This window comes from Typha angustifolia, chromosome 3 (assembly GCF_048772165.1).
Source record: "Typha angustifolia cultivar Huaian chromosome 3, ASM4877216v1, whole genome shotgun sequence".
Lineage (NCBI taxonomy): Eukaryota > Viridiplantae > Streptophyta > Magnoliopsida > Poales > Typhaceae > Typha > Typha angustifolia.
This window is the reverse complement of record NC_133241.1, coordinates 5511647-5538722: the sequence shown is the minus strand read 5'-3', so window position 1 is coordinate 5538722 and position 27076 is coordinate 5511647. Positions and strand designations below refer to the sequence as shown.

Here is a 27076-nt window from a genome sequence, read left to right as displayed (position 1 = left end):
AAATGTTCTTCAAATATGATATATGGCTAAGTTTTTCTATATATATATATATATATATATATATATATATATATAAGTGAAACTATAATTTATGGCTGGCATTAAAAACTAATCAAAGATTTGCCACTGTATACCACTTAGCCTCCATTTAGATTTTGGGGATCATTTATGTTGGTGGTGGTGGGGAATAAATGAGCAGTAGTGCTTGTCCAATCCACTGAAAATCAAGCATGAATGGAATGAGTAATTCTAATCATAATCATAGTTATTAGAATCAAACTTGAATGGTTATTAGAATTAAACCAGACATAATTCGGTTAGGGATCAGATCACTGGGTTCTTAATTCATTCGTTGGTTCATTGAGTTAGATCTTTAATTTTTTTAATATATATTCTAAAATATTTATGTAATCTATAGATAGTTCTAAATAATTCTAAAAGTAAAAAAAATAATCTACAAAAACAATATAATCCTTTGTCTTCTATTATTTATCCTATTACTTTTACTAATATTTATGTTTAACAACATCAAATTTTAAAAACTTATAGTTTTGCATATTACAACTAACAATATATCGATCGATTTCTAAATAGTAACACAACAAATATAGTTTATTACCAAGAAACATGAAATTAAATAGAACTATAGAAATCAATCCATTTGATATAGACAAACATATTATTAACCAAACATTTCTAAAATTTTAGGACTAAAATGCACTTAGGGTAAAAAAAAACTAAATATTAAGGATAATTACTTGAATCTTGTATGTTGCTTCTTCGATCCGACAACAAGGCCAAACAGGTTTGGTGGTTGTTTCACTAGTAAACCAGCCCGACGCCGCCACCGAGCACCGTCCAATTTTGATAACTAGAATTCTAATATAATACCAAAATTTCAAATTGCTCAAGACATGATCAAGGAGATATTTTGAAACCACCTAGAAGCAACACTTTTTTTTAAAAATATATTTTACCCTCCTATGCTTATATCCCCAAAATTTTCAAAAAATCTCAAACAAATTCCTATACTTATAACTAAAGTAAGACAGATTAGTTTTTCTATTAAATTTAATCAAGTACTATAGCTATTTTAGTAATTTAGCTACATTATCTTAAAATCTGTATATTTTTCTATAAAACATGATCAGAGCATTTTAATAACAAAGAGATTTAATAGAAAAACGAACGTTTCATTTTAATCATAAGTAAATGGAATGGTTTGAGACATTAAAATACAAGATAGTAAAGTAATTTTAGGCATAAATACAGAAGGATTAAATGTGTTTAACCATTTTTTTTATTGATTGAGCAGAAGCATCACCTGACAAAATCTCAATAACAAAGAGACAAAGCTTTAGGAGAAAGCTGATACTAAAATTTCTAACAATGAGTGTGTCAATGATAAATTCCCGCTGGTGATAACATCAGATCAAAATCAAGCAAAGATAATCATTATGGAAATGCAAGCCACATCAACTGTTACAAGGAAATTTTAAGAAATTTTAGCTGTTAGGCTCCTCTCTTATAGAGCAAGAGATACATGTAGAATTGAGCACCCTAATAATTGCTGACCACCAATTGCACTGTGCCATTTAACTCTGGTTCTCCAGTAGAGTAATGAAGGCGAGAATATCCACCCCCTTAGGTTAATTGGCTCCTATAAACAAAACTCCCTAGTGATAAGGTAGTTTATGTGTGAATGCTTCAAAACATGACTGAGAATAACAAAAATAAGAAGTAGATAATCTTCTTTTTCTCTCTTTTGGAGAAGCATCATAGACAGTAAAATAGAGGTACACCACAGAAGAAGAATATGTTAAGAGATACGCGGAAATGCTTCCTGAATTAATAAAAGTCGGTAGACTATATTAAGATATACAAAAAAAAAAAACTAGATGTGTCATCTTCACCAACTGACATAGATCAGCACATATTAATGTGCCAATGAGGTTCGAAGAAATTCAAGCCAATGCTGTTTGCGGTGCCAATTATAGTGTATCGACATGATACTTGCCAAGATGCTGTCATGTCTACAAGGTTTCACAGCGACGGCTGTGCCAAAAATTAAACCTTCATCATGAATCCCAGTTAGCAAAAAAACCTTTGAGTTCTCATGCTTCTTTGGAAAGCTGAAGTGAAACAGGGCAGTGATCACTCCCATAAAATCCTGTAATAAAAAATGGAAGCAATAAAGACCTGCTGAGTTACAATGGAATTTCACAAATAACACATTTCACATATAACGCTCTGTTCTTATGCTGGGCAGGCAATTAGGAGCAGAAAGCTGCAAAAAAAAGGTTTAGAAGATTTCTACTGAAGAGGTGGTGCATCTGGAGGACGATGATTGAAATCTGGCGACAAGGATCCCCGACTGGATAGGGTTTCTGTTACTGCACCTCAAAAACTAGTTTTATGTTTTGACCCAACTGAAAGGGTTTTAATGTCTGTTGGTGGTGTGCAAGGTTTTGTTTTGTTTGTTATGTTAAACACTGATATGGTTGGATTGCTGTTGAATTTTGGCTCTGGTTGGTAGTAGTATGGTTGGATTGTGTTTATTATCCTTAAATTTTCCCCTCAAGGTCTGGATGTTCTTGTCTACAGTTTTGATGTTAGTTGAGGGATATGTCGTGTTTGGAGTTTGGTGGTTTTCAACTCAGTTTTAGCATGCATGGATGTTTATTGTTTCAATGAAACTGGGCTTTGGCCTTTTGTCCAAAAAAAAAAAAATCCCAAGAGCAGAGAACAGTTCATGTTATTCTTACTTAAATGTGAACTATAACTTAAATGACTAAAATAATTAAAAGACTACTTGTATGATGGATAGATGTGCTCCTCCAATTTTTCGGAGCGAGATTAATGAATGTCCAAAGGGCATTGTTAATAAAGAAGATAGGGTACAAAAGAGATAAAAGGACATCCCACTACACATGATCTTGCCTACATGAGGTCTTGAGAAAAGAGATGTATGCAATCAACTGTCATGTCTAAGGAGGTATTTTTCAAAAAGAGTAGATATGCTTACCTTCAAAAGATAAGTGGAGAGAAAATACTCATGCACATGGTTCATGCAAGATGATAGTGCTTAATAAAGTAGTAGATAATACATTTGAAAGATAAAGGTAATGATGCAAATTCAGGTAAAAGATTATTAAAAGCTGAACAAATACTACTAAAACCTAAATGTAGCATATAACAAGTTGTCATCTATTTTAAAAAGGTGACAAAAAGAATTTCTCCATTATGAAGTTCATACTTATCAATAATCAACATAAAAAAATGATAAAAGCATCTCAAAGTAATGCCAATTAGAGCAAGTACTACTTTGCATCCATTGCCTGGTAATTATTGTACCTAGGAATTAAAAAAAGGTTCCATAGTAGGGATCTACATGGGCTCACTTTGAAAAATCCTATAATTCCTTTGTCATGTTTTATGCTAGCTTGTGGACAGGAATTTGATAAATGAAACTATAAGTATGAATGTTCAAACAAGGTTAAAACATTAACTTCTTTACATGATTGGAGAAATTATATTACCTTCTAATTCAATCCCACATCCATGCATTTCGCAAGAAACAATTCGATCCTTAAGCAGTTCCGAAACAATGAAATAGTCGATTCGCATTCGCTTGCCTCGATATCTAGAAGAAATAAATTATAAATGGATTAAATATGCATTCAAGGAAAGAAGACATTTTTGAACATTTTTAATGAATAGAAATTTGGCTTGACTTGATATATGGCAAATACAAGGATTCGAGTTTCGGCCTATCCCGAGTGGGATCGGCCGAAACGGATCGGGATCGGCTATAGCCGATCCCGATCCAGGCCGAAACCACTCGGTTTCGGCCTGCTGCAGGCGGCTGTCAGCTGTCAGCTGCTGTCAGCTGTCAGCTGCTGCTGACAGCAGCAGCTGACAACTACTGCTGTCAGCAGCAGCTAGAGAGAGAGAGGGAGAGAGAGGAAGGGAGAGTGAGGGAGAGAAAAGGAGAGAGAGAGAGAGAGGGAAAAAGCAAGAGAGAGTGAGGGAGAAGGAAAATTTAAAAAAAGGGTATGAGAGAGAGGAAAAAAGGAAGAGAGAGTGAGAGAGAGGGAAAAAGCAAGAGAGAGTGAGAGAGAGAAAATGGAAGAGAGAGTGAGGGAGAAGGAAAGATTAAAAAAAAGGGTATGAGAGAGGAAAAAAGGAAGAGAGAGTGAGGGAGAGGGAAAGATTAAAAAAAAAGTTAAGAAAGAGAGAGAGAAAAAGATAAAAAAAAAAGAATGTGGGAGAAAATGAATACTTTAGACTAACAATTAGAGGGATAGAAAAGAAGAGAGGGAGAAAAAGAGATTTTTACTTTTTAGGCTTTATATGTGAGTAATTATTATTTCTTATTTTTTTATAATTTTTTCTAAATTTTTAAAAATTTCTCTAATATTTTTAATAATATTTAGAATTCTATTTAATTAAAATAGTCCGATCCGATACAGGCGGCCGATACGGCCGATACGGCCGATACAGCCGATACGTATCGTTTTTTCGGACGGCCGATCCCGATCCCGATACCGATTTTTGGAATCTTGGGCAAATATATTCAAAATCTGAGGTCTTTCAAAAATATCACTTAACAGTCGAACATATATAATAGAAATTCCAAATAAGAATCTAAAGACATCTTACATTCCTTTCATGAATAAGTACCTCACAACATAGGCAAATTTATATTATTCCTACATAATGATGGATACAGGTACATAGGATAAGCTTTCTGGAAACATCAAATGGGTGAACTTGAAACTATTCCATGTTCAAAGTAGCCTCTGATATAAGGGATAATGTACTTGGTTGAAAAAATGAGCAAGCACAACGTCAATTTTTTCTGTTTTCTTGTTTGACAAGGACACTTCCAAGTATCTAATGGATAACAAAATAACTACCAACCGACAATAAAGAACAAAATCAACAAAAGAAGATGAAACAGACGTGATCCAAGAAACCTTACTTGCCAATTGGGTTGCCAGACCATGAGAAGCCATGTTCCATGTCTTTTTCTTTATGTAAAAGTCTGTAAGCATCTATCAGCTTTCCTCTATATGCCATAATAATAAAACAGTTAGACATTCAAAGTTGCAATCAGGACAATAAGAAACCAAGGTGCTTGAGATGCAATTCTACTTTCCTTTCAAAAGAAGAATATTAAGCTGTATGTGGAAAAGAATTTTGCTCAGGCTATCACAAATTACAACTGAATGAGTATGAAGAAAAAGAAATCTAAAATAGTTGTCTTTTAGGAGAACTTCAATCCAAAAGTGGTATAAGAAATAGTACGCAGACCATCTATGTGTCAGAGCATATATTACTACAAACCCTATCTATTGGATGTTCAAGTACTTCATTTTCATAGTTAAAGCAGATTTTAATGCTCTGCGAAACAAGGGAGTTACAAGTAGCATTGCCAGTACAATTCTTTTCTTCTTTTTTGCCTCTTCCTTTTCTGGAGAGGGCACTAATTGCTATAATGAATTATAGTAGAATGTTGCCAACTATTGAGCTAATGAATCAGTTGTTTATTATTCTTACTAGATGTTTTTCAGATGTAAACACTGAATAGTGAGGCACATATAGTCTTGTGGTTAGAGCAGATCGATGTGCCTTCTCAATCTCTAACAACATCAGCTGCTAGAGCTAGAGACATCACTGAAAAAGTATAACCAGTCATTTGATTCAACTTACAGAAGTGATAATATGTTATTACCCTCTGCCGCACCTCAAGCTTCTCCAAAGACTTTAGTGCAAAATTATTGTATCTAATTGTGATGATATAATGTGACAATACATGAGCACGAAACTGTGCCATGCTTTGTATAGCCATTTCACTAGAAAAGCTGAACTCCTTTTTCCAATAGGATAGCTAAACAAATCTTAGTGGCCAAATGGCCAAAATGCAATTTGATTACAGAAGCAACAATAAGTGCTCACTCACTATGTTGTGAGTCCAGAGCCATTTAATTTAGCAAAGGACCTGTTACATGTTATATTATTAGTATAAATTATGCAAACCTATATCATAGAATCGGAAGATACTAATGAAGGTACTGCAAATCAAAATGGGAATTAAAGTGCATCTTATCCTCCCACATGGAACAAAGTATCTGAAGAATAGACTTCAGCATTTAATAAAAAGACAGTTTCCAATATGAAAGGAAAAACAAAAATATAGGAGAGAGTGAAGTAATTAGTATGAGACGAGGGAGATCACAAAGATTATAGGCATTGGTCATTCTAGGTAGCATGCAGTATTTATCTATTTCATTCATGTAGCTTGAGAATCATTATAATTTCAAAAGAACCCAACATATGTAGCTTGATGTTAGTATGCTGGTGCACATTACATGTAGGACGGTTAGCATGAACAAATTGCATTTAAAGTAGGAAGACACAAATGAAAATCACTATAGAGTATAAACAAGACTGGAAAAGAAATCAGTTGATTAGTTACATTTCTTTATGGGAATCCAAATGAATTTGGTTTTGACTTATTTCAAGGGAATCAAATATGCATCAAATAAGTATCCGATCTTGCTTGCCAACCAGAAAATAAGGAGAAACGATGAATCAACTCAATCAAGTGTCATACTTGGTTTGCAAATTCCAAAAGACTATGAAATAGTAATGGATCTATATTTCAGTCAACCAGCTTATTTCAACCTAACATAGTTCTACCATATTTAGTTGATTTCCCTATAATATCAACAAAGTATGAAGAATATTTGGATTTTGGCTACATAATACATAGTCACTTTTACTTCAACGGCAACAGATACTCCATACCAACTAGCTTAGAAGGTTTAGCAAATTCTCTTGTCAGACCTTGCTTGGTTAAAAAATAATCACTATTTCCTTCTCTAATTTTTACTATGACAAAATCACCTGAGAGTCTATTAGATACATAGAAGCAACTATATGAAGATAATGAGCATGTAGCAAGCATGAATAGTGAAAAGGTCAATGACAGCCATTAAAGAAGAAAATAAGTTCATGATTTTTTTTGCCAAAGTTCATGATCACCAAAGTGCAGTATTTAATATAAGGGTAATTGCACTCTCTGCATCCACTCTGCACCCTATGCCCCTCCTGTGATTTGACTCAATTTCACATAAGATTTAAATACTTTTAAGTTAAGCATTTAAATCTCATGTGGTCTTAACAAAATACAATCGTTTTTCTTTATCATATTTAACTAACCCAGAAGCCGAATTTGAAGATCCTCATTAGAGATAAAATTGCAGAAGATTAGATAGGCTTTTTAAAACATCTAAAATAATACCGATCGAATTTTAGATAACAAAGATATGATAAAAATATATATCTATTCAATATATCTGTCATATCTTTGTTCTTTAAAATCCAACCGATATTATATTAGAAGCGTTGGAAAGTCTATTTAATCCTCTACAACTTTATCTATAATGAAGATTTTCAAATTTAACCTCTAGTTTAGTCAAATATAATGAAAAAAATAATGGTTGTACTTTAGTCAAAAATCAAGACCACATGAGAATTAAGTGCTTAATTTAAAAATACATGAGAATTTTATAAAATTGAGCCAAACTACTGAGAGGTAAAGTCTAATTCCCCTTAATTTAATTGAAATTCAAACACAACAATGTTGTGCATGTCTTGCATAAAATCTGACCAAGTGAGTTTTAGTAGAAGGACAATTGATTTCAAATTTGCCTTTGGAGCATACATGGTGGAAAATAGTCAATTAATTGAACATGAAAAACATGAAGAAAATATCATTTTGGAGTCGAGTAGTTATTCAAACAAAATTATCCAATAACAATTAGAAAAACTGCTGTCAAACTCAGTTAAAAGTATATGATTGCTCTTAGGCAACCTAATATCTCATTATCGAAGTGTGGATTCTTGAACGAATGACAGCAATAAGTGAGTAAAAGTTTCCAATAGTCTTTTGAAAGGGAAAGTAGAAGTTAAAAGGATTTCTGTCATATTCACCCACTGGGACAAAATATTACTGAACCGACATCTCTCTGCCAAGGTGAATCCGGGCTGTCCACAGTCCTGCGATACAGATAAATGAAAGTCTTCTTCAATGTTGAGCCGAAAATTTTATAGCCCTAGCTCTAATGAACTTTGCTGGTAAATATTTAGTTATAGGGTCACCATGGATCAATCCATGCCAACTGCAAACCTATCCCCACATACATGAACTTCCAATGATGAAGATGCAGAAGAACTAAGCCGCTAACAGGAGGAAAAAGTCGTTGTTTAGTTTCTCTAAACAGCAATCAGCCTAGAGAAAGGAATTTTGGAAATAGATGACTGGATTATGATCTCTCAGGATAACTGAATCAGCATAGTTAAATGGATCTCCTGTTATTGACTACTGATAACAGCGCAGATAATCAATTAGGCTGAATTGCAAGTCTTCAAAGATATTCATGCTTGGACTATAGTTACTAGTACAGATATCACCTAATGTAAGAAGATAATTTCATCTATCAGAAAAGAGGCTCCTATAAGATTATGCAAAGATAAAATTCAAGAGGTTGGTTCATAAGTAAAAGCAATGTGGAAAATGTTTCTTATCTTATAAATTCGTTATTGGATCAAACAAATCTTGCACAAAAGACAAGATGATTAAAAACATTAATGGAAATAAATAAAAGAACAAAAGAAATATAAAGGATAACTTGTAAAATGAAACCCCTGAAAAGTGAAAAAAAACCTGGTGAATTTAAAATTAGAATAATACACTGATGCAACCAAGAAAATAACCCCTGAAAATTGAAAGAGAAACCTGGTGAATTTAAAATTAGAGTAATTTACTGGTGCAACCAAGAAAGCCATTGCTTGGTCCAGATTTAATCTCATTATAAATTTATAATAAAAAATATATTACCAGTTTATCTTCAATCATTTTGTGCAGGTACATAAGACCAGATTAGCATGAAGGGCTAAAGAAAAGAAGCAAACAAACAGGGGCAATGTTAATAGTTCTAACTTCTAAGTAAACTCTCATATGCTATCACAATGTCATGCATAAAATCATTATTGCAAGCACCAATTTACTGTATCATGGATCCAGCAGTGGAAGTCTGAATCTGGTGGGATATTCCCATTCTTCTCTAAAGAGAAACAAACCAATGGAAGACTGAGCAGTTTGCACTTGTTAGGTAAGAACTAAGAAGGTTACCTCTTTATTTGGAGGAGTGTACCCATTAAGCTTTGCACTACTGAAAAATTCAGGATGGCTCACATCAATGTCTTGGTGGCTGCAAAAAGATATTACAACAGGTCAGAATCTGATGGGATGAAATCACTCACAATTTGCAGAAATGTATGCATATAAAGATAATTGATGGAAACTCCATGCAATGTCTGATTTTTCTGAATGACAATATCCAAGTTCTTTTTGAAGTGAAAACACTTCATTACATGGAAGAACCATGTTACCTTCAAGGTTCAAGATAGCAAACTGGTAAGTAGAAAAGCAATAAATGAACATGACCTAGATAATAAGGCAGACTAGAGGTTGCAAAAAGGAAAATAATAAGGCAAACTAGGAACATGATCTAGATAGCCAAAGGAAGATTCATATGACACAAAAAACCTTTCATTTTCCATATTGAGTTCAGAATGGGCCTTCGATTCATACTGGTTTTATCAGTTACAGGTGATAGAGACCTGGGTATCTCTATTCTTTCTGCCTCGTTTTGCATTAGCTCAAGATATTCTGATTCCAGAGAATGTAATAATGGAAGGACTGTTGTTTATTTCTGTGGTTAGGAATGGAACAAGATGATCTGATTGAACTTAGGTTGGGTCAAAAATCAAATCCCTTCAGCGGGCTTGCATCATCTGTAATGAAGTCAGATCAGGGAGGCCTAAACCTGACCTAATTTATCATCTTAAAACCAATCCACAAACTGAAATAAGGAAAAGTTAAATTCCAAGATCCAAATAGCTTTATCAGAAGAATGTTAATTTAAGGAGCCAAAACAAACATGACATGTTTCTAAAATGAGTTGAAATATTAAAAATGACCTGTCTAACCCATTTAATAAACAAACTAAACAGCTTAGATGGTAATGGTTACATGAGTCATTCGGGTTTATATGTGTTACTTGTTTTATAAACGGATTATCAGATCATAAACACAACGCATGTCATAAACAGGTTGAAGTAATGAACACGAACACAAACCCACTTAAATCTTTCAGGTATATATCAAAATATTTTGTCAGGTCAACAATTCCAACCCTTATATGTGGAGCTGGGACCTAATGAGAAATACCTAGCCAAGATTTCTTTAGCAAAGATCTGCACCCATGGTGCTTGACAAAGGTATTGATATCTAATGTGACCCTCACTTCTTCTTGGATATAAAATATCTAGAAAAGGCTCATAATCAATCAAACTGTAAAATATGCTTGATCTATTTAGCAAAGTTCCAAAATCGTTTAAACATAACCTTTCCCTTCATACAGTTCTGACTTGATAGCAGCCTGAATATCACACCAAAATTTCATGATGAACTAAGCTGATATAAACTTATAAAGTATGCACTAGAAAACATCATCTAAAAGATCCGAGATTTGACCACAGAAATCTACATCCTCTGATCCTCAAAATAGATTTGGCTAATAGCAAAAGTCTTACATTATGAAACTGATCAATCAAAATTCAGAAAAATAAACACAATTTTTTCAAATATAAAAATATTCTAGTTAAACAATTTTCTTCTTTCCCTTCATCAAATTTGAACTTAGCATTCAGAAGATGATTACAAAGAGACTTACTATCCAAAGATGTAAATTAAACAGATTCTCTTCTCTTCTTTTCTTTTCTTTTCTTTTCCTTTTCTTTTCTTTTTTTCATTTTACTTTGATGAGGTAGAGAAAGAGGAATAAATCAATAAACTTCCCGAACTAGGATCGAGCCTGTTGCCAACTCAACTACATAATACATTGTGCATCAGTGAGAAAAAGTTGATGACAATAGGAGCTTTTATCAAGCTGCTAATTACCTGACATTTAGATCTCCACACCAAATCAGAGGCTTCTCCACATGCTGAACAAAGTCTAGAATTCTTTTATCCCATTTTCTTCTTCTCTGAAATGAACTTTCCTCCTCCTTCCAGCCATTATTTGGAGCATATGTATTTAGTAAGAGATATGATTCAAATTCAGCAATGATAACACGCCCATCTTGTTCATGCTTTGAAGCTGCAAACAAGAGATTTAAACATATTCTCCACCATGACAATAGAACAACAGAAGAAAGAAAATAAGTATGATAAATGCAAAGATAGTTAAGCATTACATTATTGTATTGCTGTATCAGGTTATCAAACTTACTACAAATTACAAAGTCATGGCAAGGTGACTGTGATACCATAACTCCATAAGAGGCAAAAGAAAGAAGATGCAAATAACACCTCAAAAAAATATCCCCACAAAGAAAGCCAATCCTCATCCTTGATGAAATCAAGTCATCAATCTCCAACATGGAAATTCCGCAATGCTCTATAGAAAAATACACTTGCTACTACATACAAAAATTAGCCAAAATTACAACATTAACACTTTGAGCTAGATGAAATTTTATCTTTTGTAGAATAAGTTCATTATGATTTATCTTGATATAGTTGATAGGATGCTCATGTTGTCTAGCCCTAAAATTCAATTTTCACTAGGCACAAGAAAGTTTAGCCCCTTTAACTTATATAAAAAAGGACTGGTGATGTTTCATAATTCTTACACTAGCATCTACTAGGGTAATAGTTTAGCATATACATGGATGATAACAGTTTTGATGAACTAGTGTCATTCATGTGCATTGCACATTTTACATGCTGTGAGGTTATTTATTTTATATTTATTTGTAAATTACCAGGTCCTTTGAAATATGGAAGCACATTCAGACATGTTCAAACTTCAAAGAAAGTAGAGAATGGCATGAAGCAGGTGACACATGGCATGACAGTAAACCTTAGTACAGGGAATATTTTGATAGCAGAACATGTTCGATCTAAGGAGTGGTCATCTACCTGTTCGATCTAAGGAGAAAGACACCTTTTTTGGTTGAAATTGCTTCTTGATAAACAAAGCTGTTCCTGCATACTTGGATTCCGAAAGAGACCACCACACACGATAATTCTTAAAAGGCAAACTTGATAAAGCACGCAAAACCATCTGCATAAGAATCAAAATGAGCCATAACAAGCTATAACAACCAGAATCTGTAATAGTTTCATTATCCTGAATCACCACTTTATCTGATGAGAAACCATGAGATCAGGAATTGCTCAATCATTTAAATGGTGAGAACATTTTTTTATCAGAAACATGATCAGACTTGTTTGAAATGATTTTGTTATCTGCCCCTTTTACTAAAGGTGCCCAGCTGTGGATCCCATGGCACCAAACCAGGTATCCATAGAAGCCATTGAGATATATCCCTAAGAGCATGCAACAAAAAACATAATAATTTATCAATCATTAAGTGTGACTAAACAATCTAAATGATCATAACTTTAAGTTTATAGATCAAGTGATCATAACTTTGAGGTATTCATAACTTAGAAAGCAACTTAGGAAAGATAACTAGGACCCTAGGAGTAGATCCTAAGTAAAGGTAGCAGCAGCAGGATCTCCTTCATTAGGAGGCCAAAGTGAATTTCTCGTCTCAGGAGCTGAGAAAGAGTGTATCTAGTGCTATTGTGGATGAACAAAGTGATGCTCTGGCTGCTCAAAGCAGAGGAAAGAATGAAGTACTGAGTAATAAGAGCAAAATCTTGATTAAAGGCTGGAGCAAGGAGCAAATTGGATGATTTTATTCTAACAAGCCAAGGGAAGTTGAGAAAAAGTGCAGAGAAAAGAAGAAAACTGAAAAGTCTTCTGTGATTACTGGTGATGTGAAATAACATAAGAATAATGAAGACAATATCATAACTAACCACTTGAAAATATCCAGCCCAGAAAGGACTAGGATCTTAATTTGGCAAACAAGACTGGTTCACTACATACCACTCTACCAGTCAATGAGTGATGACCGTGTATTGTAATGACGGGAAATAACAACTCATAAAAGATCAATAGAATTGGCTCCCTTGAAATTGATATGCATGGTTGTTAGTTTCAAATTTGTTATGTATATCAAAGACAAAGGTCAGAATATCCTAACTGAAAATACTATTCACCTGTTTTTCCTCGCGCGAAGAGCTTGTGTCATCTTTCAGTTCGCTGGGATTTTTAGGTGCACCTTTCGAGCCAGCAGCCGGCATTCGCACTTCCTACCAAAATGAGTTCTTTTATTAGTTTATATATTTGAAAAATAACCATTTATTGAATATGTCCGTATTCTATTTATCTAATAAATCAAGCATCAGAATTCTTAAAATATTAATAATATGCACAAGTTATTAGCCGATTCAGTAAATTGAGGTGTTTGAAGGCACCATTAGTTTCGAAATCAAAAACTTAATCATCATAAAATGAAATATGCAGAAAAATTTCTTCCACCAAAATGTCAAAACAAAGAAAGACCTTCCAAAGAAAACCAACTAGAATCCATCCCGGATAGCGTAATGTACTTCGATCGACGAACTCATTAAGCTAAAACACCATTCGACCAAAAAGAACACAAAGAAGGGATCAAAGGGGCAGGGGTGAAGGAGTACCTGAATGCAGATGACATCGGGGTCGATGTTCTGAACGAATCTGGAGAATTTGTCCCAGTCGTTCTTGATCCGGAGGAGCAGGCTGTTGGCGTTCCAAGTGAGGAACTTGAGAGGACCCTTCTTCTCAACTCCTTCTTCTCCATCTTTGATTGATTCGGTGGTCTCATTTGGAGGGCAAGGGGAGGAGGAGGAGGAGGAGGAGAGGGCCGGTTTCTTGAAGGAGCCATCCTTTTCCACGGGCCGGAAGAATCGCTTCATGGACTCTCTCCTCTCTCTCGCTTCTCTCCCGGGTCAGTGTTCCGAGTGACCGGTGACGAGTCGTAGTTGAGAGTTTTTGGAATTGGCAGTTTTTTTTTTTTAAGAAAGAAAAATTAATTCCTTCAATCTTTTTTAAAAGAATTAATTCTTTTAATTAGCTACCGCGATCACAAAAAGCTCAGCGGAGAGACCAAAGGTTGAATAAACTTGGCAGAAAATTATCATCCTGTGTACACCCAAAGGTTCAGAGAACTATGTAATTGGCTTTTTTTCGATTGACACAAGTAATTTAACAATTTTGATAATTCTGAGTTAGTTTAATAATATCATCAATAAGATTTTTCATCATTCACGATGTCTGAGTAATGCCTTTGACGATATTGATAAGTAGAAGCGGGTCAGATTATATCCATAGATTTGAAATATTTTTGTTTGATAAGTAAAGTAAAGTCTTCCTCATTCCCATAATTTCTACATATAAAGTTGAGCTAAAGTAACCGCATAGAATACCTACAAGTATAAGCTCACAATTAGCCTATTAGAGAACGAAACTAGCTCTCCCCTAACTTAGTACTATAGTATTTATTTATTAAGAAAAGTTAAGATGTGTTACGTTCTTAGTATGTTATTTGAGAAGTTATAAGTATACGGAAAAATATAACGTCCAACAACACCTTTGAACCCCCTTGGATTGTAGATTAGTGGATGCCTCGCTAGAGTAGTGAGAGAAGATATGATGCAAATATTATTTGCAATAACAGCAGACACACGAGAGTGCAATATTGCAATTGTATTGATTTGATATAGGCAAAACTCTTCTTTGCGGAAGGCCTATTAACTTGCAAATGCAAAGCAAGTGTGTGCAACGTGCCAAGAAGTCTGTGGGCATGCTTAAGGTATTCAATGATTTGGTGGGTTGCATGATATGACTTTGTAAAGATATGTCGAAGTGAGACTAAGGTTTATAGTATCAATATTCCTATGTGGTGATGGTTGTCAAAGAACCCATTGAGACATATTGTTTGCGAGTTGTTTTGAAAAAACTTAGATGATCAACCTTGGAGGTTGACCTCACGATTCAACTAAGATGGCGTCAAATCTAGGCCAAGACTTTGGAGTTTAGTACGTAGTTTGAGGGTTTGATCGTGCTTGGAACTCGACGACATTGAGGCTCCAAAATGCAGAGTGATCTCGAGGGTATGTTGTCAAGTGACATTTTCTTAATGACATTATGATTAGTTTTATTGAAGAGTTGGACATAATAAAAGGGAAACTCAAAAAAATATATAGTGTAGCAGTGAGAGAGGAGCTCGTGGAGCACGTTTGGCTATATTTATGCAATTTCGCTGTGTTGTTTTAAGGTATTTCTACGATGTGGACTTTGAGAGGACTAGCCTTAGTATGAGATATTAAGGTACTACACAATATTTTGTTAGGTGAAATATCTAGCCCTATGACAAACGACTCTTTAACACAAGCTCTGACAGTCCATTTTAGATAGCGTTACAAATTGAAAAAAATATAGTATCAAACCGATAACACAAAAATTAATAATAAAGCACGACCATAGTATGGGAGTAAGGAGCTTCGAGTTAGTATATGATTTTGTCATGATCCAATAGTCGAAGACAAGACCTTGTGAAACTCCAAAGAATGGAAGATTGATCACCAACCCAAAATAGAGAAGAAAAAATAATAGCAAACAACATACAAAAACTATAGTAGGAACTAAGCAAAGGAATCCAAAACAAAAATATTTCCAAAAAGGCACGAATCTGATCGATAGTACTAGGGAGAGCGATGGGAGGAGAAGCCGATGAATCTAAACATTTAAGAGTGGACTACTATAGAGATCAGCTTGGCCTCAACAAGGAATGAGGAGTGACGACTGTAGAAGCAACTACCTTGGACTCGATGACCATGACAGTAGCTAGCATAGCCTTGGCGATGATAGTGATGACGGCCTTGGCCAAGGTGAAATGTGAAGAGAGACAAGATGAGAAAAGAAAATAAAAGAAGACGAAATAAAGGGGAAGAAAAAGATAATAGAATAAGGGGAAAAAAGATCTCACAGCGAAGGAGGATAATACCTCTCTACTTCTCCTAGTTGAAGGCTAGGGGAAGGGAAAGGAAGGAGGCCATTTGCGATAACATATTAGTTCTTCTGAGTATGCATCTAATCTTATTATTTAAATTTGTATACATTTCTTTCTAATAATATTAGTATTTCATGGGCTAAATCTGATTTGTATAAAACATACATTATTTCAATATTGTTGAATGAGATATAAAATATTAAAGCAGAAGAAATCATTCTTGATGTTGTTCAAAATTTATATAATGTTTGCTTTAGATGTCAACGAGAATGTTTGCATATATTTTAGATGAATTTTTTAGAGTAATTTTTCTGGTACTCTAAATACTCGAAAATATTATGAATTATGAATTGCCAACTCCATGAAAACAAACTAACATCATTATTAGTTTATTCTTGTAAATAATTATTAAACTATCAATAATTTACAATGCTGTTAGTTAATATAGTTTGGGCTGTTTAATTTCATGTGCTTTAAAATACAATATCTATAGTATCAAATGAGAATAAATAAATAAAAGGAAGCCTTATATATTCTATTTTCCTTTCTATTAAAGATTGAGAGAATGCGTTTTGACATCTATTTAATTGAAGTGGACATTATAGTGCTATATATAAATCTATCTTAATTTTTGAAAAGAATATTTCATGAGATCTATAAGCTAAAAATTAATTTTATATTATCTTTATATGTTTAGCTACAATTTTTTCTAAGATACATGAAGCCAACAACCCATTTATGTGTTTATCCTAATATATTTATACAAAATTTTAAAAAATTATACAACAAATATTGATAGAAGAACTACACATCTTCAATGCTAGGCTTCCAACTTTATACTATATTGATATAAATGATAAAATAAAGCAGATGTCCTCGAAAAAAAATTGAATGCATTTATTTTTTATACTAAATATACACCTTTATAATGAAATACACATAATTTATACAAGAGATATGCACAAATGTGTACAAAGGCCCATTTTTACTATTTTGAAAACTAAATGCCTTTTGTGTGCAAATGCCCATATATATATATATATATATATAAAAGAACAATATGAGATTTTTGAAAGAAGAAATGGAGGAATATACTGTTAGTCCAATTTATTGGGGTTAATAAGTGATACCTAAACCTTGATAGTTATGAATGTCAAATGAAATGGATTAGAGTTTTGAGTACATCACATGAGATGTTTTCATTATTTCACTCAATTATAGTAGAGGAATTATAACCAATGTTGCAAAGTTCTATGGTCTCCATAAAATAGAGACAGAGAAGTGTAATGAGTTTTAGATAGAGAATATAATAGGAGGAAAGATACAATGAGTTTACAAGGAAGAGTGTTAGGAATGTGGAAGAAATCTTCTTTTTAAGTTCAATTATCTTTAAATTCTTTATAATTACATAACAACTTATTGCAGGGGTTGGGTTACGAACTAGTCACCTTATATTTCTTTGTATTAGCTTGTGCTCTCTTATTTGAAAACTTAGCGGGTTAAAAATAGAATCCGAGTAACACAATATTTTTCTCCATGTAACTCGCTTCTATTTATACTTTTATAGAAAATCTCAAAGTCTATTATAAAGAAAAAATTATGGGTTATGAGAAATTCTTTCTTTGAGAACGCTATTTATATTATATCTCTTCAGTTTCCAGGCCCATAATGTTAGGGTTTTGGAGCCCTTTTCATTTAGTTCTTTTAGTATCCATTTAAACTTATTTTTTGTATTTGTATGCATGTAACAACCTAACCTTTTAAAAAAATAAATTAAAAATTTTATGGGCACAACTTTGGCTGGCCTCATGCCCATACAACTGCATGAGCAACTTGCTTAGAAGATGCCACGCGCCCTACTACCACCGCGGCGACCTCCCTCCCTATAGCCTCTCTCTCTCTTTCTTCTCTCCCCTCTCTCTTTCAGGCTCTCTCTCACTCTCATCTCTCTCTCAAACACTCTTTCTCTCTCTCTCTCTACCGCCATCGTCACCTCCACAAACATCAGTAAGCTTCTTCCCTCCTCTCTCGCCCTCTCTCTCTCTCCCTATCTCTTTCTTTCTCTCCCTTTCTTTATCTTTTTCTCTCGGGTTCGTCAGAATCGAGCTACCGACGAGAGGCTGACCGCTGGCTGGCCAATAGCGGCCGAGCCCTTCCTTGCTGTCTTAGTCCCCTCCCCCTTCTTTCCCTTCCCTTCTCTTTCTTCTTCTCTTCTCTTCTTTCTTTCTTTCTTTCTTTCTTTTTTTCTTCCTTGGTTTCTCTGCCTCTTCTGCAATAGTGCTGGGCCGAGCCCAGCATTGTAGCAAGAGGAGGTTGCTCCCTCTTGTTATTTTTTATTAATTATATATTTTTATTTTCAACAATTAAGGTAAATTGGTTCATTTAGATAATTAATTATTTTGATAATTCACACTCACTAGTATAATTATTAGCTAAGTATTTTAGTATAATAATTTGTTAATTATAATTATTTATGGTTTAGTTATTATTTATTAGATTAATACATGCAGCCTTATTAATAATAATCTTATAGTTATATTTATATTTATATTTTATATACAATTTTTAGCATCTTATTATTGTCACTATTTTGTATAAAATGAAATACTAAGCTTACATATTATTTTTGTATAATAGTATAATGACTATTTTTCATATAATTTATGATTAATTAAATAAGAGTAAGTATCACAAAATAATTATTAATGAGATTATATTTATAATTTTATTTTTATTAAATTATATATATATATATATATATATATATATATATATATATAGTCGTTGGTTATTTACAAAAAGGAGATAAATTACTATATAATTATTACTTATTCTATAATTACCAAACTAGGATTTTTATTAAATAAATATAACTTATGGTAATAGCATATTAATATTATCACAGTTAAATTTATCCTATGAATCTAATTTATTTTAAACATAATATCATATATTACTTGAACGGATCTCAAACCCCTTACGTGAGACCTCGTGGATTCCATTAGCGATGAGTTGACCCTTGGTTGGCAGATATAAGTAATACGTATTTTGTATCTTCTGATTAGACGGTGAATGGTCTTATCCCCTAGACGCTCTTATCAAATTATGATATATATATATATATATATATATATATATATATATATTGGCCTCCAGCATAATTATATGACTTTATCTAAAAATAATTTCAATCGAATATATTTTATCATGCATTTGATCAGGCTGATCTAGGATATAATTACATTGATGACATATAAAGATGATTTAAGATAATTAAACTGTTATAATTTTATGTCGAGATAATTTCCAACATAAGTTTGCATGTGATAGATTAGTAAGGATATGCATGTGTTAAATATATGATTGAAGACTACATTGCATTATTTTCCTCTTGACTTCTTTACCATCTAAATTCCTAATATGTATAATTTTGTTATAATACTGGATATATGCATGTGATTTATTATATAGAAGGAATCTATTAGTTGTTGGTTTGTTAGGGTTTGTTAGAGTTGTTTAACTTAGTTGATGAGTCCCTAGGATGAGCCTCTATAAATATGAAGTAAACCCTAATTAGAGTATAATCTTGGATAATTAAATTGGCTTTGACCTTTATCTCTTTCCCAACTTGTTTGTAGCCATACTCCCTCTTCTTTCTCCCTTCTTCCACTGCCCAAGTATTTGGTCGACCTCTGTCAGCTTTTAACTACCCTCTTTTACAACTTCTCCCCCTTCACACCAAGGAGTAAACCTAGCATCTATCTAGCCATTTGAGGGCTATCAAACTATGATTTAATTAACCTTCAGCTATTGTTTGATCGATATCTTGAGATCTAATTATCCAAATCTTGTGATCTTAGATTCATTGTAAAGCTTTCTCTAAGAGCAACAACATATCTAAAATTTAAGAGGATTCATTGATTAGATTGTTCGCAGATCCCTTTGAAAGTTACGAGCTTCATCGAGTCCAGAAACGTTGCGGATCAGAATACACCGGTTCGTAATAGCGTTACAATGCGCTTCTTTTTTCTATTAAGATTACTATTTTATAGACTAAATATATTTTTATATAAAAATGTGCATTATTTCGGCAATTGTATGATGCACTAAACTTCAGTTTTCAACTTATAATCAGGATTATCAAGTAAAATAGATTGGAGTTCTGGGCACAACACATGAGATGCCTCCACTGTTCTACTCTATAAGAAGTCTCCATAGAAACTAGAGAGACAAGAGTCTTGTATTTTAGATGGAGTAAATAATGGGGTTTACATAGAGGAGTAAAGGAGAGTTAAAAATCTCCTTAAATTAATTAATTTCAATATGTAAAATGCTTAAATTTAACTCTCTTTTTTTTCTACTTAACTAAATAAAATACTTCCGGAACTATCATCAAATTTTCACATTCACTCCCTAAACTTTTTTCCGATCGCATACACTCTGAACCAAATTTTCTTTTGGTTTAGAAATTCATGTAGTTATTTATTTCTTATTCAAAAGGATATATGTGGATTTATTATTTTTTTAAAAATAATAATAATTAGGGAGTGTATCTAGGTAATAAAAAACTCAATAATTCTTAATGGGCTTTTCCAAGCCCATTAAGAGCCTCCTCATGATGTGTGGCGGGATCTCGGATAGGGTTGGGGCCCGCTCGGATAACCTTCTCCTGGTCTCGTCGTTTAAAATTATACTCAGAAGCAAATCACCAACCGTCCCTCTACCCAAGTTGCCTCCCAATAACTTCCACACTCCCCAATGGCGGCAACCGCAACCGCAACTGCAGCTGCTTCCACTGCGCTATTACCGAATAAGAACTTATCCACCCCTCTATTCTCACGAAATCCTTCTCCTCTATCCGGAGGAATAGCGAGTCGAGTGACTCCTCCTCCCCTCTCGCTATCTCTAGGGAGGAGGAGGAGGAGGGGAAATCTCGGAGGCGGGTCGATTCGATTAAGGAATCGGAGTAGCGGGATCTCTTGCTCGTCGGATTCCTCTTCCGCTTCCACGTCGTCTCTCCCCGCCGCTCTGCTCTTCGATTGCGACGGCGTGCTCGTGGACACGGAGAAGGACGGGCATAGGATTTCCTTCAACGAGACCTTCTCCGAGGTTGGATGCTTGAATCGCGTGTGATTGGGGTTCTTCTGGTTACAATTGGGTTTGAGTCCGATTTGATTATTTCGCATTGGTCAAGTAAATCTCATTCTGGCTATTTGACGGTTGCAGAAGGAACTGGGTGTTAGCTGGGATGTTGAACTCTATGGTGAATTGCTCAAGATAGGTGGTGGAAAGGAGAGGTAACTTCGAAGTTTGATTCTTAAGATTATAAATGTTCTGTTAAAGAAATTGTAATCTCTAGTCTAATACCATTTCCTGGAGATTTTGGAAGTGGATACTATATATTGTTTACCACTCCCATCCTGCTTCGTTATAGAAATCAGAAAGTTGAAGTTTTGTGTTTGTTCAAAGTATTGCTGATCTGTTCCTCTTTGCTTTCATTCTTTTTCCCCTTCTATGATGCTCTTCTGGTCTTTTAGAATGACAGCATACTTCAATAAGACGGGTTGGCCAACTAAAGCACCAAAGACTGAAGAAGATAGAAAGCAATTTATTGCGTCTCTTCATAAAAGGAAGACAGAGTTATTCATGGCTCTTATAGAGAAGAAGCTACTCCCTCTGCGACCTGGTGTTCAAAGGTAATACATTTGAAGCTTCTGTTGGGTAAGCTGATTAATTGCAATTGAGCGGTTAACCACAGAATGATTTCATAATATGAAGCTCCTTGGCTTTTTAGGCTGATTGATGAAGCTCTGGCAAAAGGAGTAAAAGTTGCAGTTTGCAGTACTTCAAATGAGAAGGCGGTATGGTAACTAGGTTTCGCTATGCATGCTTAGATAAGTGAGGGTCTAGGTTTGAACATGAATCATTATGTTTCATATTGCTATGGTAATCCTATAAAAAATATTCATTGGATAATAATCTCTGCTGCAAAATTCATAGTCTTGAAAAAGATACAGTATTGATCACCTTCTGATTTATGAAACATCTAGCTGATGAATTGCTACATTTATTAGAAGAAATCAAGAACATTGGTGGACTTACCTTTCTCCTTGAATTCCTGAGGAAAGAAAACTTTACTCACATAAAAACCTACATTTAGCTCTTTTATTTAAGCTAGTTTCTTGATTCTTTTCTACTGTTTCATTGCTTTGTAGTTGTGGCTCTTCTCTTAGTTGTAGAAGTAGTTCACTGCTACTTCTGTCCGTGGTCTTTGTTAGATCTTGGATAATGTCTGTAGGGCTCATAGGAGGGAATGTAGATTGTAGAATTGCTAAGAATGTTATATAATGTGTTGCTGCTTAAAAGGACATATTCAAAGATACAACCTTACAGGCAAGACCTGTTTGGGATCATCGAGGTGGCAATCTTTGTTTTGGAATAAGATAGTTCATGTATCGACATTTGACTATATTTCAGTAGAACTTTAGAAGTTTGACTTGTACTTATTCTCTATTAATTTGAAGGTTTTAGGGAATTAGTATCCAAATGATTCTTAATGAAGGAATTTTTCTTCTCTCCTTTTGGGTATACCTATTTTGACCTTAATAAATTCCATTATAGTGTCTAATAATTGCATTTTGACAGAAGGAGATATTGGCCTTGCATTGACTATCTCCTCTTGATTGTTTCTCAAGTTCATCTGAGACCTTTCTTTCTTTCATTTTTCTTGTTGGGTAAAAGGTGGACATTTCAATAGTGGATGCTATTTCTCTTCTGAGTGAGTTTTATGATATGATATCATGTAATGATAGATAAAACTTGCAGAGTCAGTTTCTGGTGATCTATTTATCCTGAAACTTAGCGTCAGGTTTTACACAAGAGTAGCAAGCTTATCCCACATGTATATATGAACATGCAGTTCAACAGTTACTCTAACTGCAAGTGTGCTTGGTTGCTCCAGGTTTCGGCCATAGTATCATTCTTGTTAGGCAGTGATCGAGCAGAGAAAATAACCATATTTGCTGGGGATGTTGTTCCTCGTAAGAAACCTGATCCAGTAAGTTAGTTTCCGTTTCTGATTTTTTATATATTCAATTCAACTCAGGCTCAATTTCTTCTATTTTTTTATTGTAATATTAATGGCAGGGCAACCAAACTTGATTTGTTAGAACCAAAAGTCTCACAGTTATCTTGCACTATTCTGTTATCACTATTTCTTTTGTTTGTCTGAACAGTCATTATAACCTTTTGACACAACTATATCATCACTTTTAACCCAAATATTCTGTCACAAAAAGAGTCCTCTGTAACAACTCCTGTAAACCCATGTATCTTTTCATTCCATTGTTGATAACATCATTTGTTTGGAATATCACTAAAAGAAATGGTAGAAAAGCATCCAAAACAGAGTATGTCAAATGATTGCTTTCACTGTATGGTCAATTTTTTTAACATTTAAATATTTTTCGCTCTCATTTGTTATTCTTCTAAATAAGACAGATCTTGAAACTTTCTTCTACAACTATGGAAGATAATTTATTTTCTTCCTTTATGGATGTTTGGTCTCCTTGAATGTCAACTTCCTTATGGTGTTTAATATAGGAAGAAGACTGTATTTTGATTTATGACTGTCCATAGACTCCATAAATTTGCTTATGTATTGATGATTCTATATTTAGTCCCATATCTTCATTTTTATGATTTTTAATGAATCTTGGTTGACTCTTGGTTCTCTTTGGGCAGGCGATCTACTTATTAGCAGCTGATACTCTTGGAGTTGATCCATCAAGGTATGCCTTACATATGTTAAGTTGCTGATGTTCTTCACCTAAATATTGTAGACTTGTATTAGCATGAAAATATTATCATTTCAAGTTTTCAGCAAAGTTGTTTCCAAGTATAGCTCTTTTTTATCATGTGATACAACCAATAATAAGATGATTTTGCAATATTTAACATAGTTAAACTATATTCCTTTTAAGAATATCCAGTCAGAAATGTAGTATTATATAATGAAAACACGTTGTACTAATTTTTTGTACAATATTTTCACATCAAATATGTATTTGATATCACATGACATCATCAATATCATAGAGTGCTGGTCTTTAGCAAGCTACCACTATAACTCATTTCATATTTTTCAGATTTCTCTTTTAATGCTTGTGTGAAAATTCATTAAGAATTCTTCGTTGTTAAATACTTTGTGCATCATACTAATCTTTTGTATTTTTCAGTTGTGTTGTAGTAGAGGACAGTACCATAGGACTTGCTGCAGCTAAAGCTGCTGGTATGAAGTGTATAATAACAAAGAGCGGGTGAGCATTATATATGTAACAAATGATTGATGATATGCACCATTTCACTTTAAGAATGAAATTATCAGGATCTCATTTCTCATAATCATTTACAATTGGCAGTTTGAATGAATTACATTGATAATATATTACAAGTTTATTTATTTGTTTTCATATATTTTGGTTGAAATTCTGTCACTGAATTATGTTTCAATCCAAGCTATGATCTCTTCCATTTGATGCTATGAAATAAGCCAGTCAACTGCATCCCATGATTACTGGTGAATCTATGAACATATTCTAGGACTGCAAAATATCTTCACACAGACAGTCATCTAGGAACTGCTAATTAAGAATCTCTCTCTCTCTCTCTCTCTCTCTCTCTCTCTCTCTCTCTCTCTGAATCCTTGTCCCCCTGTTTATTCACTGTTGTATAGGATAGTGATTACTTATACTTTCTTAATGTGTCTCTTTTGTTTCTCATTTGAGGACTAAAATTATGGTTGGTAGGTGTTATATTTGAAGACAGTGTTAACTTAAACTGTCTTCTCTATATTCTTTCATATATAGGAAATTTTAAGTCTCATAAAACTATGTAGACTAGGATGGCTTATTTGGTAGGTATCCTTATGATGTATGTTCTCTTGAGGCTTAAATTTAGAAATTCCTGTATCAAAATTTTTCATCCTCCCTCTTTAACCTCTCGATTGTAGGAGAAGTTTTCGAGTCATTCCTTGGTTGCGTGAATTTAAAGTATAAACTATCATTTGTGTAGGTCTTTCCACTGGAATTGACCTAATAGGTTTTGGATAGGCTTCTCCTTTCTATTAGGAAAATATCATTAATTACTTCTAAAGGTTTGATCTTATTTTGAGCCTTGCCATCTTATGATAATGTAACCAGATCCATATTTGAGTGGAAGGCTTGGATGTTAATAACGTGGCATAAGTTTGTAAATTGGAATTTAATGCAAAAACATAGGATGTTGATGCCATGCCTCAAAGCTTGATAGCTGATATTGCTTCACGTACTATTCTATGAATGATGTTTGCTAATAATGTGCTGAGAAGCACCATTTTTTTATAAATCCAACCACTTCATTTGACATGTGAAATCCTCGTCATTAGTCATCTGCTCGATTTCCACCCCATAATTTTATCTCATCGGAGTCTGAGTGGTGAGAGTAGAGCCCTTACTCACAGTACCCTTCTAATACTGAATTGTATGACTAGCTCAGTTCAACAAATTCATAAAAATGTTGAAACCACTAAAATCAGTTTTTTAGATATAATTATATCAAGACAGAATGTTAAGTTTTATATACAGTGAAAAATATGTCAATGTTTCATTTTTCTATCCTGGACAAAAATAACTAACTGGTCTTTGTTTATTTGGCGGCATATCGAATCGAGGAGAGAAATGGGTTTGTTGTTATCTTTTGATAGTTATTTATCTTCCTTCACTTTTCCATTCAGATTGAATCACTTTGCTCTTTCTTGTTGTCCACAGTTACACAGCTGAAGAGGACTTTGTGGCAGCAGATGCAATCTTTGATTGCATCGGTGATCCTCCAGAAGTGCGGTTCGACTTAGGGTTTTGTGCTAACCTCCTCCAAAAGCAATATGTCAGCTAATGGATATGAACTCTGTAGTCTTCTTAACATTGTGCCATTGCCGAAAGAAAATCTTTCTGTACAATATTTGTAATTCCATAACAAGAAGTTAAGATGAAGCTACCAGCAGCATTACTTGTTCCATGATTTTTCCTGATGCTACTACTTACACTAGCTTTTTGCATATCTTATTGAAACTTGTGTACATCTGCTGTTTTCCATTTTTGAAGGATTCAAATATCTAAACAAGTTCATGAGGTGGATTTTGAATTATATGGGATAGAGTGACAACTTTTAATCTTTTATTTCTAAGATGTTAGACAAAATCCTTGTTTGCCTTCAGTGAGTTAATGCTCAGTAACCCTCAAGAGCAAAAGTCTGCATTTTTCTTTTAGTTTTTTTTTAGAAAAGGAGGCCATTAGGGTCATCCCTAAATATTACACCTGCCTCACCATAGAAAACAAACTATCTGCATTAATCTTAACCCATTCTTGGTCAGGTCTACACTAATTTGTGACTTGCCGCTAGAGAACAAGGTGCATTTTAAGCTTCGGATTTAGCTGCTCATAGTCTTTGGCTAGTTGCGGACTCCCCCTTAAGCATCATAGAGTTCCTCTGTTTCCATACCAGCTAAAACATGGAAGTAATGATTCCTTTAATCCTCTCACTGGCCACATTCTATTAAGTCCATCATTTACCAACCAATCTAAATCAATTTAACCAATGGTAGCACCCATCATCCTGCTTAGCTTAGCCCCAACATCCTGTGCACTATTTGCATCTCAAAAACAATTGTTCGACATGCTCCTTGTAAATTCCACAAAGGCAACATGTGGGGTCCATAATAAGTTTAAGGTGTCGGTAGCTTGCCTCATGTGAGTTTTCAACAAAATAGCTCAACTCATAGTGCCACCGGTAACCTCGAGGGGCCTTTCCACCCTGCCACAGCTCTAACCCAGGCGGCTAGAGGAACCGGTAGATGGAGCTCACTTTGGTTTCCCGTGTCGGATGCTAGGCCTAAATCCAGATGTCTTCTCAATCCTCATCTTCTAAGAACATCATTATATTGAAAGCTAGCTCTAATCCTGCGGCCTCCAAGATCCCTTCAGTGCACCATTCTCAA

The 27076-nt window shown here is 34.1% G+C and overlaps 2 protein-coding genes across 3 annotated transcripts; one reads left to right on the top strand and one right to left on the bottom strand.

Moving 5' to 3' along the window:
* Nucleotides 1-1464: 1464 nt before the first annotated feature.
* LOC140758508 (DNA-(apurinic or apyrimidinic site) endonuclease) lies at nucleotides 1465-14001 on the bottom strand. 2 transcript variants are annotated; one of them, XM_073094705.1, is made up of 9 exons: nucleotides 13691-14001; nucleotides 13211-13303; nucleotides 12059-12131; nucleotides 11036-11234; nucleotides 9203-9281; nucleotides 8006-8067; nucleotides 4985-5071; nucleotides 3540-3643; nucleotides 1465-2170 (listed from the first exon to the last, which is right to left on the bottom strand). In XM_073094705.1, the coding sequence occupies exons 1-9, from the start codon at nucleotides 13946-13948 to the stop codon at nucleotides 2115-2117; spliced, it is 1011 nt and encodes a 336-aa protein (XP_072950806.1). In that variant the 5' UTR covers nucleotides 13949-14001; the 3' UTR covers nucleotides 1465-2114. The 2 variants fall into 2 exon arrangements, with proteins under 2 accessions (XP_072950806.1, XP_072950804.1); XM_073094703.1 differs by having other exon boundaries at nucleotides 1475-2170; nucleotides 12059-12203.
* A 6745-nt stretch (nucleotides 14002-20746) lies between these two features.
* Nucleotides 20747-26095, top strand: LOC140758195 (CBBY-like protein). Its single transcript, XM_073094281.1, has 8 exons — nucleotides 20747-21153; nucleotides 21271-21341; nucleotides 21582-21740; nucleotides 21839-21905; nucleotides 23006-23101; nucleotides 23788-23834; nucleotides 24282-24362; nucleotides 25851-26095. The coding sequence occupies exons 1-8, from the start codon at nucleotides 20803-20805 to the stop codon at nucleotides 25972-25974; spliced, it is 996 nt and encodes a 331-aa protein (XP_072950382.1). The 5' UTR covers nucleotides 20747-20802; the 3' UTR covers nucleotides 25975-26095.
* The last annotated feature ends 981 nt before the right edge of the window (nucleotides 26096-27076 follow it).

Excerpts from the sequence above, each read along its gene's own strand:
- LOC140758508 (XM_073094703.1), bottom strand. The coding sequence starts at position 13,948 with ATGAAGCGATTCTTCCGGCCCGTGGAAAAGGATGGCTCCTTCAAGAAA. Across the intron at positions 9,282-11,035 it reads TGTGGAGATCTAAATGTCAG|CCACCAAGACATTGATGTGA; the intron begins GTAATTAGCAGC and ends ATCTTTTTGCAG. Across the intron at positions 8,068-9,202 it reads ACACTCCTCCAAATAAAGAG|GACTGTGGACAGCCCGGATT; the intron begins GTAACCTTCTTA and ends TCTGTATCGCAG.
- LOC140758195 (XM_073094281.1), top strand. The coding sequence starts at position 20,803 with ATGGCGGCAACCGCAACCGCAACTGCAGCTGCTTCCACTGCGCTATTA. Across the intron at positions 21,906-23,005 it reads GTACTTCAAATGAGAAGGCG|GTTTCGGCCATAGTATCATT; the intron begins GTATGGTAACTA and ends TGGTTGCTCCAG. Across the intron at positions 23,102-23,787 it reads CTCGTAAGAAACCTGATCCA|GCGATCTACTTATTAGCAGC; the intron begins GTAAGTTAGTTT and ends CTCTTTGGGCAG.